Source organism: Mycetomoellerius zeteki, unplaced genomic scaffold (genome assembly GCF_001594055.1).
Source record: "Mycetomoellerius zeteki isolate Tzet28-1 unplaced genomic scaffold, Tzet1.0 scaffold114, whole genome shotgun sequence".
Classification (NCBI taxonomy): Eukaryota; Metazoa; Arthropoda; class Insecta; order Hymenoptera; family Formicidae; genus Mycetomoellerius; species Mycetomoellerius zeteki.
In genome coordinates, this window is record NW_017256062.1 from 1878519 (window position 1) to 1898139 (window position 19621).

At 33.0% G+C, this 19621-nt stretch overlaps 1 protein-coding gene across 11 annotated transcripts in view; it reads left to right on the plus strand.

The window, feature by feature from the left end:
* The window catches only part of sei (potassium voltage-gated channel seizure), a 153193-nt gene that overhangs the window by 81321 nt on the left and 52251 nt on the right, over positions 1 to 19621 (plus strand). For 9 of the 11 annotated variants that reach the window (XM_018457746.1, XM_018457764.1, XM_018457802.1 and 6 more), the window contains exons 5-9: positions 3049 to 3244; positions 5040 to 5208; positions 8213 to 8281; positions 12421 to 12545; positions 12730 to 12810. In XM_018457746.1, the coding sequence (XP_018313248.1) occupies positions 3049 to 3244; positions 5040 to 5208; positions 8213 to 8281; positions 12421 to 12545; positions 12730 to 12810 (640 nt within the window). The remainder of the gene's footprint in view (positions 1 to 3048; positions 3245 to 5039; positions 5209 to 8212; positions 8282 to 12420; positions 12546 to 12729; positions 12811 to 19621) is intronic. The other 2 variants (XM_018457738.1, XM_018457787.1) reach the window with 2 other exon arrangements.

The following is a 19621-nucleotide window of genomic DNA, read 5'->3' on the forward strand; positions in this document are numbered from 1 at the left end:
CACTACTTTAGTTTCTATTACTTTGTAAAACTAGTTACAGGTACTTCAATTGCAAAAGTTGCCAAATTTATAGTTGCTAGAACTATTTCGTTTTCTCTCAGTGTACTAACAATAAGCTGTAATTCAAACAAATACGAAAAATGAAAAAATAATATTTATTTAATATTATTTATTTGCAATTTTTAATTTCAATAAATGTTCAATGTGTCTCCCATTTGATTCAATACACGCATGGACACGCCGAATCATGGACTATTAATAAACATTGTACCTCAGTAACAGTGGATTTGTGAATATGTTTATATGAACTTTTTTCCATACTTTGGTATGAGGAGTTCGTTCCCAAAGTTTATCCGTTTATTTAAATTAAACACCCTATATATTCGTACATATTTAACAATAGAAGAAACAGTTAGTATAATGAAGCGGCCAATTGAATAGTTATGGACGCTCACGAATGGCTCCTGCGGGCACCCCGCGGTATAGAAGGCCATTGCTTTATGCGTGGTGGCGCACGGTATCTGTAATTGACTGTTTGTATATTCGCTTAACCCATCCCATGCGTTTTTGTTCCCCTACGTAATTCCCTTCCAATAGAATCTAATCGCGTTACAAATACGTCGAGCTGCGAATTAAAAACGACAAAGGACGATGTGGCTATATATCCATAAATTCTATAACGGCAGACGGATAATAAAGAATGATTGTTTAACGAAACAACATCAACGAGAACTGCGCCATCGAATGCAGTTGCAGTTTAAGAGTCAACAGGAGTGACGGTCCAACTCATTTACACCTCATTTGCAGTGCAGCTACGTATCTGTACTACTCTATCAGATTCTGTATACAGGGTGTTTCCAAATTAAATGGCAAAACTTCGGGAGCGTGTAGAGGAGTAAAAAACTAAGAAAAAAAGTCCTATAGACATATGCTCCTTTTTGCTTTGTTTCGCAGGAAATCACGAAAAAAGAAAAAAATATATTTAATTTATTATTTTAATTATTTTATTTATAAACTTTTTAATGAAGATTTTGTTCGAAATGTGCACCTCTTGCAGCAATACAAGCATTGCATCTGTCAAACACGGCTCTTGTAGCAGCCAGGCACTGTTCTTGCGATATTCTGTTCGCTGCAGCTACGATACGATTTCTCAAATGTTGCTCTGATTGAATAGGCGAAGAATAAACTTCTTGCTTCAGAGTACCCCATGCATAGAAATCTAATGGCGTTAAGTCGGGCGAACGAGTTGCCCAATGTACTGCTCCTCCACGTCCAATCCATCGTTGTGGGAATTTTCTATCTAACCAGGTTCTAGCGACTCTGCTGTAATGAGCAGGGCATCCATCTAATTGAAACCACATTTCAGTACGTTGTTGTAATGGGATGTTTTCTAAATAGTCAGAAAATTCATTCTCCAAGAAATTTAGAAAACGGTCCCCATTTAATCTTGCAGGTAAAAAAAACAATGGCAAGAAATGTAAACATTTTTTTTCGATTTCTCTGAAACGGAGCAAAAACGAGCATATGTCTATAGGACTTTTTTTCTTAGTTTTTTACTCCTCTACACGCTCCCGAAGTTTTGCGATTTAATTTGGAAACACCCTGTATATCCAAGTAACAAGGTAACGTTTTAATGACGTCTTATTGATGTTAAAGACATCATTAAAATGTTTTTTTTTTTTTAATTAAGACATTATTTAACGTCACCTTGCTACTTGGGTATTGTCTCGCAGAAGAAGAATTTTGTCATGAAACTTTTCTTGACTTATACTTTACAAAGCTTATATGAAACCTGCTAAAGAATCGAATTTTCAATTTCGCTCTTAAAAATATTATAAATAAAATGATACGCTTTTTATTTGCAGTACAAATACATGTTTTATTGCTGATATTTTATCTTCTAGAAGTAAGTAATATTGCGTCATGAGATCTTTTTAGCTTTTTCTATGAAGCTGCGAAAGAGCGTACAGAGTCGGATTTTGTAAATTGATTCTTGAAAAAAATTATAATAGATAAAATTATGTACACCTCAACTGTATATAGTACAATATATCGGGTGAAATATCAAAACGGATTTTTATTTTAACTTTTTCTCAAAAAATCACTCTATACGAATCTTCAGGTGTCTTTTCTAATTACGAATATCTCAATTAAAACATTATTCATACAGTATTTTAGCATAATTTTAATATAAAGAAATTCGTTTCCGACTAGTGATCTCTATAGTCTCTCGTGTCGACTCTTAACGCGACGCACGCATGCAAGCACGCACGCACGAACACGCGTTGCGCCGCGGGTTCAGGTTGTTTATCGATTGGCCAGTCTGACCTAACACTGACACACTTCACTCGCGAAGTCGACCTCCGTTCCGTATCGCGTTATCGACCATTCCCATAACCTTAGGATTTACACAATAAATTTCTCTCGCCACCCCGCGACGCGGTTATTTGCGGGTTTGAGCTACGCGCATCTTTCAGATTAACGTCATTTCCCGGTATGGAAGAAGAGAGGAGAGAGGGGTTAGAGTAAATACGGCCGGCCATTGCCAGCCACAATTTCCTGGTCGGGCTAATGGAAGGCACCTGTTTCGCTGGTTTTTTTTTATCGTTTACATCGGAGGGTTCGTGTACCGGAAATAAATATATATACTGCATCGCTGATTTTCTCGTAATAACTATTGTTTATCTGTATAATCGTCTCCCGTTACTTGAATCTTTCATAAAGTCAGAGATAACAAGTTCCGCTGAGTATCAAAATTTGTAACCAACTTGCTTTTAATGAGGTCTTCCGTAATTCCGGTAAAATTTTAATGCTTCTCAAAAGGGATTAAATTTAGGCGTATTACGGCTAATCCGTAGTAAATCTTTAAAAAGAAAACAATCCCTTTAATTATTTTAACTTGAAAGTGCGAAATAATTTCTGGGAGGAACTTATCCGGGTATTGTAAGTGTTTGAAAATTAAAATAATAGGTATACGGTAAATGTGATTTATCACATGTGCAACTTTAACGAATGACTGATTAATCAAAACTTATGTGATATGTTAAGCCCGTTAACATGTGGCTCGCCCACAATGATGGAATCTTGGGGTCCTGGGAGGACCGGCACACCCCCGCCAGGACTACCACCGCCGCCGTCGGGCGGCAGCAACAACAATGGTGGCGCAACAATGTCGGTGATAACCCCGAGCATCATACCACAACCCGGCACCGCTCCCATTGCGAGTCCCGAAGGAGTGAGCGACGTAAGTAAAAAAAGTGCATCCAGCAGCAATTGCAGTGAGCAATTCGCTATGCGAACACGCGATCTCACATTCCAACATCGCGATAAGTTAACCGGTGGTAATTAAGTAGCGTCATTAGTAATGCATACGTATGTAATGAGACTGCAATGGATAGAGCTTATTTAATTTTCACATGCGAACAGGGTGCGAAAAAATTTGCCATGTTCTCAATTATCCGTGAAAAGTACATTTTCAGGCTATTAATATCTACAGCAAATTGTAAAACGAGAAGATATAAAAAGAGAACATAATTACACTAGTTAAAATTTTGAATAATTTTTACTACAAGAAAAGGAAACAACTTTTTTAACGTATATATTTTGAAACGCTGAGTTCAAATTTGCCACCAGAAACATTCCATCAGGTCGCATTTTTAAGAGATTTTACTGTGTTGAATATTTCTTGGTGGATTTTTATCTACTATTAATTATTAAATATTTCTTCTGATGAAATTTCGCATTGCATTCGTCTGCATGAAACATTGACAATATAGGTGCAAAAGACACTTTCAAAATGTTAACCAACAGTATCTCTGCCGGAAAGAGATTTCAGTGAAATCATCCGTCGAGTTTTGATGAAACACTCATTTTAATCACGTTTTCAAATATAACGTCAGTATAACGAACGCTAAACGCGCGTTCAGCATGCACGTGATGGGTGGCGATAGCCCAAAATTCTGGGACAAAGTTTTACCGTCGGTCGCGATACGCGACTAACACGTAGAGTAGATGCGGAACGAGCGAAGGTTATCACACGACCGTACACGAGTTAATAGCGCATGCATGAGCTGTTACCATACAATCTGAACATGTTGGAGCTCTCGTACGCGCGGTGTGCAAGAGCAAAACTATTTCTCGCACCTACCTATCTACCTTCTGCCCGTTTCAATTTCACGGGCATGCCCGATGGCTGGACGTAATGGATGCCGATCGTGCTATCGAACTATATAATAGGATCAGCCGTACGTACATGCCCAACACGTTGCCTTGTTGAGATTCCTCGAATTTTAAAAGTAATAGCTGCCAATATAGGACTACAGAAAGAACTTTCTTTTTTTCGAGAATTCTATCCTAAAGAAAATTCTAAATTTTCGTCAAAACATCAATGAAAGAAATTGCGAAAGCTAACATAAACTCAGAAAAAAACACAGAATGGCAATTATAATAATAATTATAATTATTATTACCATAAAAATGGTTGCAATTATTATAAATTATAGTTAAATTGTATAATAGTAACTGCAACCATTTTTATGGTACCTTCTGAAAGTGAATCAGTGACTTCAGTACTACATTCACAACTGCTGTAATCATTAGCGAATATTTACTGTTTTTCAGCAATAATACATTGATTCACTTTTAAGGAGTAATAATAACTATAATTGTTATTTTTAATGCCAACTATATATATTTGTTCATAGATCTATGCATATAGTTATTATTGCTAACATTATAGCAGTAATAATTATAATTACTCATATAGCACAGATTTCCCAGATTTCAGGACGTCCAGAGGAATATCCTAAGAATATTCCCAGTTTCTCGGAGAAAGTGTGTTGTAAAAATGTATAATTATAGATAACAAAAACTTTTCTTTCAGTGCATTATATTGCAATTTTTTTTCAAATCGGCAATAAGCAACTAGTTATCCGTTTCCGTTATATTACATTTATGTTATAGCAAAAATATCAAAAATTATTTTAATAAATATTTCTGAAGAAAATTTATCAGTCCGCTCGATCGCTTTGTGCTTTCAGGTTTCGCAAAAATCAGGAATCTGGGAGGGTGCAAACTCGTCTTCGGGGGGAGCCGCAGAGGGCCCTTCACGGAGTGTCTCTCATGCGGCGAGTCTAGATGCTATCTCGAAGCGAGCCGTAAAACCGGAAACGGCGAGAGCACCTTGTCGCAGCCTCACCTGCAGCGTTTGTAAGTATATACACGACCTCTTGTGCTCTCATTTCTATTCCATTCTTCGTGTCACGAGTTGCCTGATCTGACATTAGCGCTTTCTGTGAAGCGTTATTTTATTTTACCACCGATATATATATATATATATATGTGGTAAAATATATATATATATATATATCCGTTCCTCTAGCTGCGTTGCGTTTCAATTCTAGCTGGCATTTACTTTTCTAAAAGCTACGACTGATTGAAACCTTCGGATCTTATCGATCATTTTATAACCAATTAAAACGAATAGCGTAGCTATCCCTGACAAGTTAAGGAAATATCGCAATCATTCTCGATTATATGAAGACTAATACAAATTGAATAGCGTTCGTTTTATCGCTCCACCGTCCACGACTTGGTCTGCAAGGATTTTATTTGATATGAATGTAATTGAAAAAACGGAGAAATATTTCATTGTCGTGATTGCAATTTGATTCCAAAAGTTTCGCTCGCACTTATAATTGCGATGTATGATGTCCGTGTATAACCACGTATATGTATATCTCAGTTAAATAATAATTTATGGTAACGCAAATAATAATAATAATAATATCGTTGCATGCGATATTTCATGCCTCAAATGTTGACAGAGAGTGACCATCTGGCCTTCCGTGCCGTGCATCGCGAGCACTCTATAACGTCGCGAACTACTGTATATCGATATATGTAGCTTACTTATAGGAGCGTGAGACCTTGCATGTTGCGGATGGAAACTGATAGATAAATATATTTTCTTTTTCACTTGCTTTGTCTCTCTTACTTGTGTTAATTACAAAGAAAAAAAATTATCAGAATAATATTTCTCGCCGAGCGGGGGCAATTTATTCTTATAACAAATTATATTACATATGTTCTTTCTTATGAGTACGATCAATTTGTGATATCTAATAATATGTTTCCGATATCTCACATTAACTCATGTCAGAAATGGCTCTTACAGAAATCCAATTAATACTGATCAATTTAATACTGAAAGGTAATGATTAATTACTTATATTAATATTAACAGTATTGAACAATATGATGCTTTTAATCAGTAACAGGAATGATTTTTAACGTTTGGAACATATCAATTCTTTTGGACTAACTAAAGTTTTTATTATTAGTTTTATTTTTTTAAGAGCTTTTCAAATTTAAAACCGTAAAGTATAAAATTGTCAAACATAAAGCGTCATTCCAAGGCATTACTATATTAGAAAAAATCTCAAGGTCATCAGGACCCATATGTTTCAGTTATAATTTAATACTAATTCAGTTAATACTAAAATAAGTTGTTAATTACTACCTTCCAATATTAAATTTCAACAAGGGAGCTTGAATATTAAGACATTTCCGCGTGTTCTCTTAGTAGATTTTTATTCTCTCAGCAAGTAGCGAATTTTACGCCGGAAAAACCGACTTCAAAGTTGTAGAATAAATCTTACAGCTGAAAAGATATCCGGCAGATTTAGGATGCTTTTTTGGCAGTCATGACTTTACTGTAATAGCTGCGTTAGTCAACACTTGAAATACAATAAGCATCCGACATACAGTCGCTTCGTAATCTGATGATAGCACCTCTGCCAAGAAATTTATCTAGAGCACGAGAACAATGTGAAAACGTTCGGTTCACCATCTCCGTCCAAGAGCGTCCGACTATTCTTAATGTCACCGATAATATATGGGTGACAGTTCTTGAATGTTGGGGAAAAGGAATATAAGTCACGAGAGCGAGTTTTAAGGCACAGAGGCGACAACAAAGGATCGAGGGAAAGATGCAAGATCCTGTAAGAGTTGCTATTTTTAGTATAGTCATCGCGTAGGAAGACACCTTCATATAAAGGGTGCGCGTTTCGAAATAACTAACACTGCGCACGTAAATATGTTTGCACGTCCAATAAACGAAACAACACTAATTAAGATATATACAAGTATAAATAACTTATGCGCAAGTATAAATAGCTTTAATACTCTCTCTTGTACATTAATCAAAAGTTACGTTGTTTTGCGATTAGAGACGGAATTATCTTGTATTATACTACTTCTTTAAAGTAGTAAAACTTGTTATGAACATTATGACGTATACTTTTCTAATATGAATATAATTTTTTATTTTATTTATGGAAAAAAAAGATAAAAATTAAGAATTATGTCGTTTAGGCTGGAGACGGAATTATCTTGTATTATACATGAAAAACGACAGTTTTGCTGAAATATCTAAGAATTTAGCTAGGTGCATAACCGTAATGACATGTAGAACATTCAAACTAATTGCTAGAATATTAAACTTTTTGTAGCATCCTCATCATGCTTGAAATTTCTTCGTAATTATTTTAATGGTCCAACAAAGTTCTTTTCAGATCTATATCTAGCTAAATTTATAACACATATTTCAGCAGAATTATTTTTTCTTATATTTCACTGAACCAAAACTGTACGTAAATACAATAAAGTATTCATTGAATTAATAAAAATTGGACTCTTATAATGATTTAGGTTGTAAAACTATTACTAGAATTCATTGCAAGAATGAATTTGTAGTTATATAAATGAATCCAGTTATCGTATCAACGAATTAACTACATCGGACATTAAGTCGGACATTGATTAACGATCATTTATTGGACCAAAAATGATCACAATTTTTTTCAGTGGTCGTTAGTATAAAAACCTATAATTATAATAGACATTAGAACATGTTTATTTTTAATATGATTATAATCATAATTTTTTATTTTAATATATTTACGGAAAAAAGGGATAGATGGATTTTATATAAATGTCTAGCGAAACGAAAACTGTAACGTGTCTGTGTGCTATGAAAGACTTATATTCTTATTCTTCCACTTTGACGGAAAGAATTGCGATAGCTTCCCCAATTCTTTTCCCCCTTATTTTATATTATATATTACGTTATCGCCTTCGTCACTCTGATGGCGATCCCCTCTTCTCCTCACAAGCTGTCAATCCAATGTCAAACCTCAGCAAACTATTTTAGTAGCGGGCCGAGGGAGCGAACACATCACCCTCGAGCGACGACCAGCGACAGTCGATAATCTGACCGAAGGTAAAACAGGAGGGAGCGAACCCTGCTCTTTTGGTTTTCCTTTAACCGACCGCGAGTCAACCGGCGAGTTTGCACCCCTTTATTACAATTTACCAAGCGCTTGCAGCTTTTCTTGTTATCATGAGCTTTCGAGATCTAACGTGTACTACTTAAATTGTGTCCGATTGAGCTTTCATAGACCTGTTTCTACTATTCACCACTTATACTACTATATTACTCTATTTATATACTGTTACTATTATTACTTACCTACTACCTGTACCATTTTGATTTACAATATGCCAGCATATAAATTTCACCGTTTGAAAAATTTTAAAGAGAGAAATACTACCATTTTATACTTCTGCCGTACAATTATCAGACGAGCACTGTATAGCCTCGCTCGATCAGCCATCTTATACTCGTAAATTTGAGAACGTCTAGATGCATACGTCTAGATGTCTTCAATAACTATGCTGTACTTTATATGAAGCAATCCGGTTTCGATAATATTATATCTTGCACAATTCGAGTCTTATTTATTCAACTATAAAATTTACCTCAGGGAAAATTTTTCTCGGAATTTTTATACGATTTTGATTGTTTATAAATACTGAAAAAATTGATATTTTTTCTCAGAATTTTTTATGTATTCTAATTTTGAAATATTCTATGATTTCTCATTCTATAATTTCTGAAAAAATACCTTAAACTTTTTCAGATTTTATAAGATTTTGTCAAAAATCATAGAATGAGAAATTTTAGAATATTGTAGAATTTATATATGTACACGATACATAAACTTTCTCGGTACTTCCACGGAAAAAATCATTACGGTTGCCACAACCAGAAATAATGATAATTTTCATCCATCAATTTGGTTGTGATAATCATAAGATGGACATATGTATCTTAACAGGTATAGCCGTTAAGATATGCCAATCTTAGGATTATCGCAATCGTACTTGGTTCTTATAATCAAAAAATGTATTGATGACCGACTTTTGGTCGTGGCAACTGTAGCCGTTTTTCCGTGTCGGAAATGTTCCAATTTAGATAAAATTGAGAAATTTTCTAAAAAGTACATAATTATCCAGAAATTGTCAAAAATTATACATAAAAATTGTGAAACATTATATGAAAAATTTTAAGAAAAATTTTTTAAGGTAAGAAAACATTTTCTCACGAAAAATCTTTCTCGAAGAGGAATTCGAATTACTTTCAAGTCAGTGACGTAAATTTGATGAAAAATTTTAATTTGTTCAAAATGTACGAAGGGCATCCCAAAAGTAAGTTTCCCTATCGTAGGAAAATAAAATGAAAGATAAAACATAAAACTCATTTATATTTTATTAACTTGATTTTTAAATTACTTCTCAACGATAGTCACCATTGAAATTTAGGCACTTGTAACGTGACATTAATTTTTTAATACTAGTGAAAAAACGTGTTTTTTAATCGGAGCCACAATTTCACTTCAGCTTTGATTTCATCGTCAAAATTTTTGTCATCTAAATATTTTTCAAACGCAGGAAACTGGTGAAAATCATTCCGCAAAGTATGGTGGATAACTAAAAAATTTCCAACAAAATTATGTCAACGATCCTTTACTCGTCTTGTTGAATGATAACGCGCATTTCCCGTGAAAAACAAGAAGACTTTTTTTAAAAAGATTATCTTTAGTTAACAATGAATATTTATTACACTTTTTTTTTAGTGAAAATCTAATTACTGCACGTAGTTTGTAATCAGACATATTTTGTAAAGATACTTTTATGATTAAAATTTGCTCAGCTAATACTATGATTGCAATAAAGGTGACTGTAAATGAAAAAATATATTTGCCAATATATACTCTACCGAAATATCTTTACAATGCAAGACTGTTTATTTTTTCCTACAATAGAGAAACTTATTTTTGGAATGCCTCTTGTAATATGTTTATTTATCTACATAAAAGAATACTCTGTTTCGTTTTGTAAATATCTTCAAGTTATCGATTTATTTTTGTCTTGACTCTCGCTCTCTCAACTCGAATACAGATGGGAAGCAAACGAACGCGAACGAACACAAATGGACCTGTCTCATTGCATTTATCAAAGCAAATTGTTCACTTGTATTTGTTGACGCTTGTTTATTTGATCTGTATTCGATATCAATGAATCTTTTTCGGCATTTTATTCTTTAAAAAGAGCTTAATTTAGGATTCCGAGTACATTTGGCTGATTGAGGATCAAGTTTCTACGCTTTTCTTTACAACGAGACAAGAATGATTAAGCATTCACGGCTTTTTTAACTCAAACACATGTGCAAACATCATGGTGCATATTCAGGCATTTGCTCAGAGTATACAATTATGTATACCTACGTACTGATTACAGAGCCATGAACCGCGTCTATAATCGCGGAGCCGCGATCAACAACAATTGTCATATATCATTGTACAAATCATCAGCAAGACGATCCCCCCATTATATACATATGTATATTACATATAGCATCCGATATAGCATTAAATTAACGCATATATAATCACGCGATATATTAGGTTGTCAAATATCTCCCTTCCGCTTTTTTGTCTTTTGAATTTCGCGGCTATGTACAAAGCGCTACAGAGGTCGTATCTGGCAATACTATACACCATTTCAAAGGTCTTGACATAACCTACAAAACGACGCTATGCATGATTAGTTTGGATATTGCGTTCAACAGTTATAGACGTGTAAACATGGAGTTCACTAACGCCGAAATTCGCGCTATTTCGTTGATGACTCGTCAGAAGCTACGGGAGCTCGGATGGGAGGTTTTATCGCATCCACCATATAGCCCGGACATAGCGCCAAGTGATTACCACCTGTTCTTGTCCATGGCGAACGCCCTTGGTGGTGTAAAGTTGAACTCAATACAGGATTGTGAAAAGTGGCTGTCCGAGTTCTTCGCAAGTAAGGAGGGGGGCTTCTACGAGGGGGGTATTATGAAGTTGCCGTCTAGATGGAAACAGATTATCGAACAAAACGGCGCATATTTGAACTAAATCCGATCACTGTAACACTTTTTAAAGAGCAATAAAGCGGAAGGGAGATATTTGACAACCTTATATAACCGTCTTGCGCGAACAATAAAACGATCTTTCTTTCACAGGTATGCAGCTTCTAGTGCGGATTAATTAACTTGTTTTAACACACCTCTGAACGCTTTTAGAGAGATATAGGCTCGGTTATTTATTCATTCGTCGAGCTGCTCGTGGCCATCGAAACGATCATCGATATGATTTTTTATTAGTATTATCATTTACAAGATATATACAAAGAAGGAAATAATAGGCAAAAGGAAAAATATTTTTTAATTTACACTGTTTAGTATTTGTGGCTATAATTGCATGATAAAATAATTATAAAACTCTATTTTTATAGCTGTTATACTGCTAAAAGTTAATAATAATTATATTTATAATTCTATATGCTATAAATATGTGATAGATAGAACCATAAAAAATATATAGATATATAGAACTGTAAATATAATTATAATAATTAATTATTACTAACTTTTAGCAGTAATAACTCTATATGAAAATCTATATAATTATTTTACTATGCAACTATAGCACAAACATCAAACATTTCTTTCTTACATCGGTATATATCTTCTAATAAATATTACATAACAATACAATGTTGAAGTTAAATAAAAAACACTGCCACTTTAAAACAGAAGAATAATGTAGAATCATTTGCATGTGATATGATCGTTTCGTTGTTCCATTGTATATTTACATTAGATTAGTATGCGTATATACTGTTGTAAAACTTGACCGGAAGAATTATGTCGTTTAAGACACGTATTACTATATCTATACACGTGCCTGCATTCGTATTAGATTATTATACTATCAGCTTTTTTCATAATTGTTAAATACGTTGAAAGACTGTCGATTAACAATGTATAACATAAATACAATTGGTCTTGTGACTTATTGTTAGTTTATTAAATTCGCTATCGCCAGTTTCAAAAATTCATTTAAGATTCGAATAGATTTGTTTTGATCGAGCCTGTATTTCGCGCCTATAGATTTTGGATTAACGATTATGACAATATCACTTCGCCTTTTGCATAGCACAATTTAAAAGAGACTTACATCTGTCATTCGTTTTTTGTAGCAGCGAAACATTCAAAAATCTTTCCTGGCGTCGCTTCTGAAAGCGATTTGCAGAAATGGCGGACGTCCAGGGATAGAAAGTCGCCGTCTCTGAGTCAGATGGGACCGGATTCCATCAAACATAAAGTAAGTCGTTTAAAACACGAAGATTATTCGTGTGTTTAATGCCTATTCCTTAGCTTAGGTTACTACTTTTCCATTAATTAAACATGGAATTATTTAATTAATAATAAGCAAAATGGATATATATTTTTTTAGTATTTTATTACCTTTAAAACTTTGTTAATGCGTGCTTTATATCATTACACAGTTTTCCTTACAAGACAATGGATCTGCGAAATATTTTCAAGGAGCGATGCACACACCAAACATGGGAGAAAAAGTTGCTCAGGTAAGTGAAATATCCTTATATTATAATTAAAGAATAACGTTAATAAAATTTGGAAATTGTGAGAGGGAAACAAGTAGAAAATCTCGAAAAAGCACAGTAAAAAAAACATCCATTTCTATTAATTATTCTGTGGGATTATCAAAAGAAATGAATTCTTTATTACGTAATAATGTAAAACTTGTTATTATATCATATAGAAAATTTGAAACTCACTCGTAATGTCACTCGAAAATCCTCGTTATGGGAGATGACAGGAAATTAAAAGCATCGCGACGATGTATTTATCCAACATAATTGAAATTGGTGTAAAACTGCTTTTCGGAAATGAAAGCGTCAAACATTCCTTGGTAGGTAAAGAATATCCTTCGCCTACTTGGAATAACTCAGTTTCGTGAATTGAAGATAGGGTTCATCTCGAGAAGTTAAATATCATTTGTGATACCAGCCAAGTGAAACGTGCTTTTGTCATGAAATACTTTTTCCAAATTAATGAATTTCTGATGCTCTTAAAATATTTCCGGATAAACTTTATGTTTTTTTCTATTTTATGTTTATATTTTAACAAGAAACGGAGATTACGTAATTGGGCGTAATAAAGAATTGTATTTGTGTATTTAACTTCTGCGTACCTTATTATTTCCATCATTTATTAATTCAAGGGTAATAAATCTAGCAACAATTATGAGAACAATAATATTAATAAAATAATATATGTATATATATAAATAATTATTTGTAACGATTTGCTGTCAAATTACATATGAAAATTTTCTTTTTTTATGTATTTTTGCAGACTTTTCTTATTGAACTTTCATCAGTCCTTGTACATCATGTTAATTTGTGTTATTTTTTATTGCAGAAGATAAACAAGGTTTGTTTTTGTTAATAAAACAGTATCTCGTTTCATTTCACATTCACGTGACTGTAGACAATTATGAAAAATGTGACATGTACATGAAAACATGCGAGCTTTCAAATATTTAGCGAAACAGAAATATAAGGGGGTAGAGAGGGGGATAGCAAAAGAGGTTGTTTGCATACGGATGCTTTTAACACATTGCCTTACATTAATACGGCCCTGACTGGCGCCAATCCGACTGCACCGCAATCTCGTAGGCGGAAATCTTCCGCGGCGTGGGACTCGCAAAATGACGTTTTATAGCGAATACCTACGTGGTCGCCACGGTATAAAAAGCCTCAAGGAAGATACACAATAGAAAATGCCGTTGAGAAATTAATATTATCAGTGAAGCGCGAAATTTGAAAGCGTATCCCACTTGATAAATCGGCACATGCTACTGGAATAATAATACAACAATAGTATAAAGTTCAGTTTGTTTTGTATTAACGTCACCACATGAAGAAAAAAATTAAATTGCATCATGACATAGATATGAAGCTTTAAAATGGAACGAAAAACAATCATATAACATCCCCTACATCACGAAATATTGCAGCAATATATTGCGCAATATTTCAATAGTGCACAATATTACAAAAATTGCACTTCGATGCTTACTGTAAAACCGATCAAATAATATACGATTTTGATCAGTGTTCTCTGGCGATCATGTGGCTGATATAGATTATAATTTGTAATATTCTTATTAATATTCTATTTGTAATATGCTTAAAAGTTGCAATTCAATATTTCTCTTGGGGATAAGATGACAGTAAATACAAAACAATTTTTCCTGCTTGAAATCGTCATTAAAATGATTTTATGAATTAAAATTTTGGATGCTTTATATAATTCGAAATATTTTAAGTTAATGAAATGCTGTTTAAATGAATAAAAGTATGTCCAACTTACTTCCTAAATTACTCCCTTTCATATTTTCTCAATTATGGACTGCAAAACAAGTAAAATATGTAAGTTTATATTGCATTACATTATTTAATTGTTTGTTACATCTTCTCCCATAGGAGGTGGCATCTTATATACAGGGGGAAGATGCCACTTTTACAAGATATGACATATCAATTTTTTCCAATAATACGGAATATTAAACGTTAAATTTGTAAATTTGTGTAAATAAAGCAAGGTCTCTAGCATATAGATAACATTTTTTTCTAACTTAATTCAATAACATTAAGAAATTATTCAAGAATAAAGGCTTAAGTGTGGCGTTTTCTCCTCAGTCACCTTATATAAAAAATTTGCGCAACGATATAGTAACGATATATCGACACTGTCGTTAAGAGTTACAGAATAGGGCAGCAGATTCTGTATATACTCTTTCACATATATTGTTATCTTAAGGTGTATTCCATTTGGTGGTTACAATACTCGCAAGCATTATTTGTTCTCGTTTAACATTTGATAAACAACAAGGATGAAATGATTTCATGAGCGTTGCAAGCCTCAAGTGGAATGTACACTATGTATTGTATGTACACTACCACTAAAAAGTCTGAAGCACTCTATAATTTTTAAATAAAAACGTACAATTCTTTATAGATATAATTATTTTATTAGAAATATCAATTTTTATTTTTAAATATACTATTGAAATAATATTTATGATTAAAATTAAAAAAAAAGTTGATTAAACATTCTTTTCAAAATTTAAAAATGCTTCAATCTTTAGAAGTAATGTATAAGCGTAAAGAGCTGGGTGACACTTATACGAGTATATGAAAAATAATTTTCCTAAACACAATGATCATCGTTTGTTTCGCATTACTTCAAATGATATATATGTATAATATTTCTTAGAGATATTATCAGTCTAGTGACAAGTGCGTAGACTTTCAGATCAATCAAATTTCTCAGAATTTTATCGGAACTAGAAGACACTATGTGTACACGTGTATAACTATCACGTCACACGAAACCTTACTCTTGCATGCATGAAACAATTAAGGATTTATTTCCCTTAACGTTGTAACCGTCTCTTGAAACATAACCGCACTTTGTAATATGCAAATCCAATTTGCTCAACAAAGTCGATGCAAGGCTCATGGGTTTTCAACAAGTTGTAACATATATATTTATATATTGCTTTGTCGTAACTTAGATCATTACTTGTTGCGTTATTTCAAACGAATGAATTATAGACACTGTTCCCAAGTTGACAGCAACATTTTAACAGCCATAATCATCATTTCGCAATGAAGCTTAAGGGGAGAGGAACTCTTGTCGCACGTTCTTAGTTATTCATATAAACCAGAATAGCCACCGAATTTCCGATATATCGATAACCGATACTGCAACATTGCAGAGATTTTTATCATGTACTCAGGTGTTGTTACAATAATTATATCAACACCAATAAATCAATTTTCCTGGCTTGTAACAAGCTGACTTTTTCATCAGGAGATTCGTTTTAAAGCTGCGCAGGAACTATGTTGGTCCTTGTTTTCTGAAAGCGCAATATAATATTATAATCCATTAGCTTTGACTTTATGATGAAATGTTATATTTATTGAGATAAATATTTATAAGTAAATATCGAGGTAAATATCTACATAAATAAGGTAACCAGATCCTATATGATTTACCTAAGCTTTGCAATTTTTTTCTAATTTTTTGTTGAGTTCAAAATTGAAAACTGATCGTTTGATGAAACTAATGGAACAGATTTAAAAGGGAAAATATTTTTATATTTTCCCATATATTTTCCCATATATATATATAATTATATTTATCATTGCGAAGAATATTACTAAGGCCTATTTTTTACCAAAATGATAGTTAAATTTGACACTATATCGTGTCAATTTGACACTATACAGTGTCAAATGTTTATAAACTATTATTTTAGTTATAAAATAACGATATGATTGAGTAGGAGCAGTGGCGACTCACGTTAAGTTAAATTTGACACTATAGATTTAACAGTGTATACTGGTTGGGAATTGCCCAATTTTTGTCTCTTCGCTGCTTAATCAAGTGACTAATTGAAGAGTACAATAGGCATAATTATTTGCAATGTAATGAATTCAAAGTATGCTTATTTTACTCATCCTCCTTCTCTATAGATCACAAATCAATTATTCAGAGCGTAGTAAGCAAATTATAAGAGTTACGATTACAAGACGTAAAAATTTCTCATTATTAAATTAAGTATAAGATGTACAATATAACATATGTTATCCAGATGTAATAATAATTATGTTCTCTGAAATTAGTAAATTCAATTTATTCAATTATTGTAACTCGTCTATAAATACTAATTAAAAAAACAAGTACCTAAATTATGGCAATTAGGAATCGGCGCTGTAATTAGTGCACTTAAATAACTAACAGACCTTAATGTCTTGAAATATATTTCACATTAGTGAATGTACACGTACTTTTAATTAGGACAATGTGGAAACATTAAAGAGAAATATGAGAGAAGTTATAACAAACGATTGATTTCCGAGATGATAAACACAAAACGTCAAAAGAACGGCATTAATTTAAACACAGATACAGAGTTACTAAGTCTTTGTTACCATTGTAACACGTTAACATTTTACGAACCCCGATCACTGATTATATTTACAATAGAGACAACAATCATGACTTTTGACGCCAATTATAATATTTATGTATCATTTTAATATGTGACTCGCAACTGTCAAGATCGTTGTCCGTTTTTAATTTTATATTATCGATTTTATATCATCGACTTTACAACATACACGTTTTAGCTTGTATCATTTTATATAATCTGGAATTTACACTGCGCTATTATTCTTCTGCATGCGTAATCCTGGAGTAACTCTCCATATACAATATTAATTACTTATATTTTATATGTATTAAATTATTCCTACTCACAACTAATTACTCTCAAAGTCTCAATCTCCATGAAACCATCCAGCATACTAACTGAGAAAATATATGAGAGATAATCAAAGATTCCTGTGTGTGCAGATCACGTAACGAAACTCATCGGTTTTTCCACGCTGAAGAAGACTAGAATTTAGCCGAAACGTATGTGTACATACATTCACTAATGTGAAATACATATTTCAAGACATTAAGATCTGTTAGTTATTTAAGCGCACCAATTACAGCGCCGATTCCTAATTGCCATAATTTATTTATTTTTTTTAATTAATTTTAATACGAGGAATCTTATTTCGATTTATATATATATTTTTTTGTCTATAAATATGTTAATTATTATATCCATTTTATAATCTTACTTACAAGTTGTTAAAAAAAAAAGAATTGAAAAAATCGATTATTCAGAGTCGATTTTTTTTATTCAATTAATCAATTATTAAGAATCGAACCTATCAAAATGAATTGATTCTGTGAAATGACTTTTTTTAAAATCAGCATCGCTACTTTACAAACGAAAGTGTTGAGCTCTTTATATTCTCTCTCAGGTGATTCTTTTTTACGAGTAAATGCTCTCCGCCGAAGCCTTCTGTCGGTGGAGATGTGTATTGCTCGCTCGCTCGCGATTCTCATGATATATGCAAGGGATATTCATACAATATTCTGAATATATTTCATTGACATTTGCACATTTTGCAACGATTTATTACCGTTCTAGAATATTCGGCACATTGGGAATATACGAGGGAATATGAATCGAACTTTCTATGAATATTTTAACGTTAGCTGGATGTAAAGTGTTACATTTTGATTGGATCCTCTGAGCAATTTTACTTCTCAGTTATTAACCAGAGTTAATATAACTGTCCAGTAACTCTCAAAAGATGAAATTTCGACGAAGGTACTTTGGTAGAAATAGATATAAAATATTTTAATGCTTAAATCAATCGAGAACTGTGACCTAATAAAAGTTGCTTTCCTTTTAGGAGATAGTCGATTCAAGTGCTGTTCTATCTTATTCATTGAATGCTAAGAAGAATAAAACAGTATTGTGCAACTGTATTTCCTAAAAGGAAGGCAGTCAAATTCTTGATACAGTTGTGTTTATGCCATTTTCGTCGCACGAGTCATAGTGCGTAAAAATACGCGAGATTCAATGCCGAAAATAGTATCATGTGAGCTCGTTTAGCGATCATCGAGCTTTCGCAACGTTCCGAGAAGTTGCAGCTTCGAAGAAAGAAGCAGCTGCGACGTAGCGTCAGACTGCCGCCAGTAAGAAGATAATTAATAGCACGTAAACATCGAATAGCTAACATTCCACGCTTATTCCGTAGCAGGTCCTCGATATCTCTCACATTTAGGTAATGGGTCCCGATACAATTCGTTTCGACTTTAGTCAGAGTTGCGCAACTGAAAAAAATTAAATATTAAAGGATAAAGAGGAGCTATATATATACAATTAGAGCGAGAGTTATTAATTAACGATAATTAATGATTCATGTAAGATATATCGAAATAGACCTGCAATAAATGTACGTCCTATAAATTTAAGGGGATTAATTGTAATAATGAAGTGGCAGTAGAATAAGCAGCATATAGGGTGTATCAAAAGTCTGAAAACGGTCGATTATCTCGAAAGTAAAGCATTTTTGAGAAAAATGTTTCAAACAAAAATTGTAGGATTTATAAATATCTATTCACTGATTACATCCATTTGACCTTGGGTGGCGTCGCCAAGGTGAGATTAAGGTCAAATCGATTTTTTTTAATGGAACGTCCTATTTTTGATGGCAGAATCTAATAGCTGGTGTCAAGAGCTTTTCAAAACACTATAATAAAGTTACTTTTCATCAAGTACTTTTCGAATTATAAGGCTTGAAAGTAACAGTATCACCGGCATTAACATTACGCAAGGTGTCCAACCGACAGCTGAAATCTCTTGAATGCTGTTCACGATCATGTCCTGGATAACATTTGTCAAGATCAAAGCCATCGGAGATTGTACTTTTTATTTTCATTTTAACGCAAAAA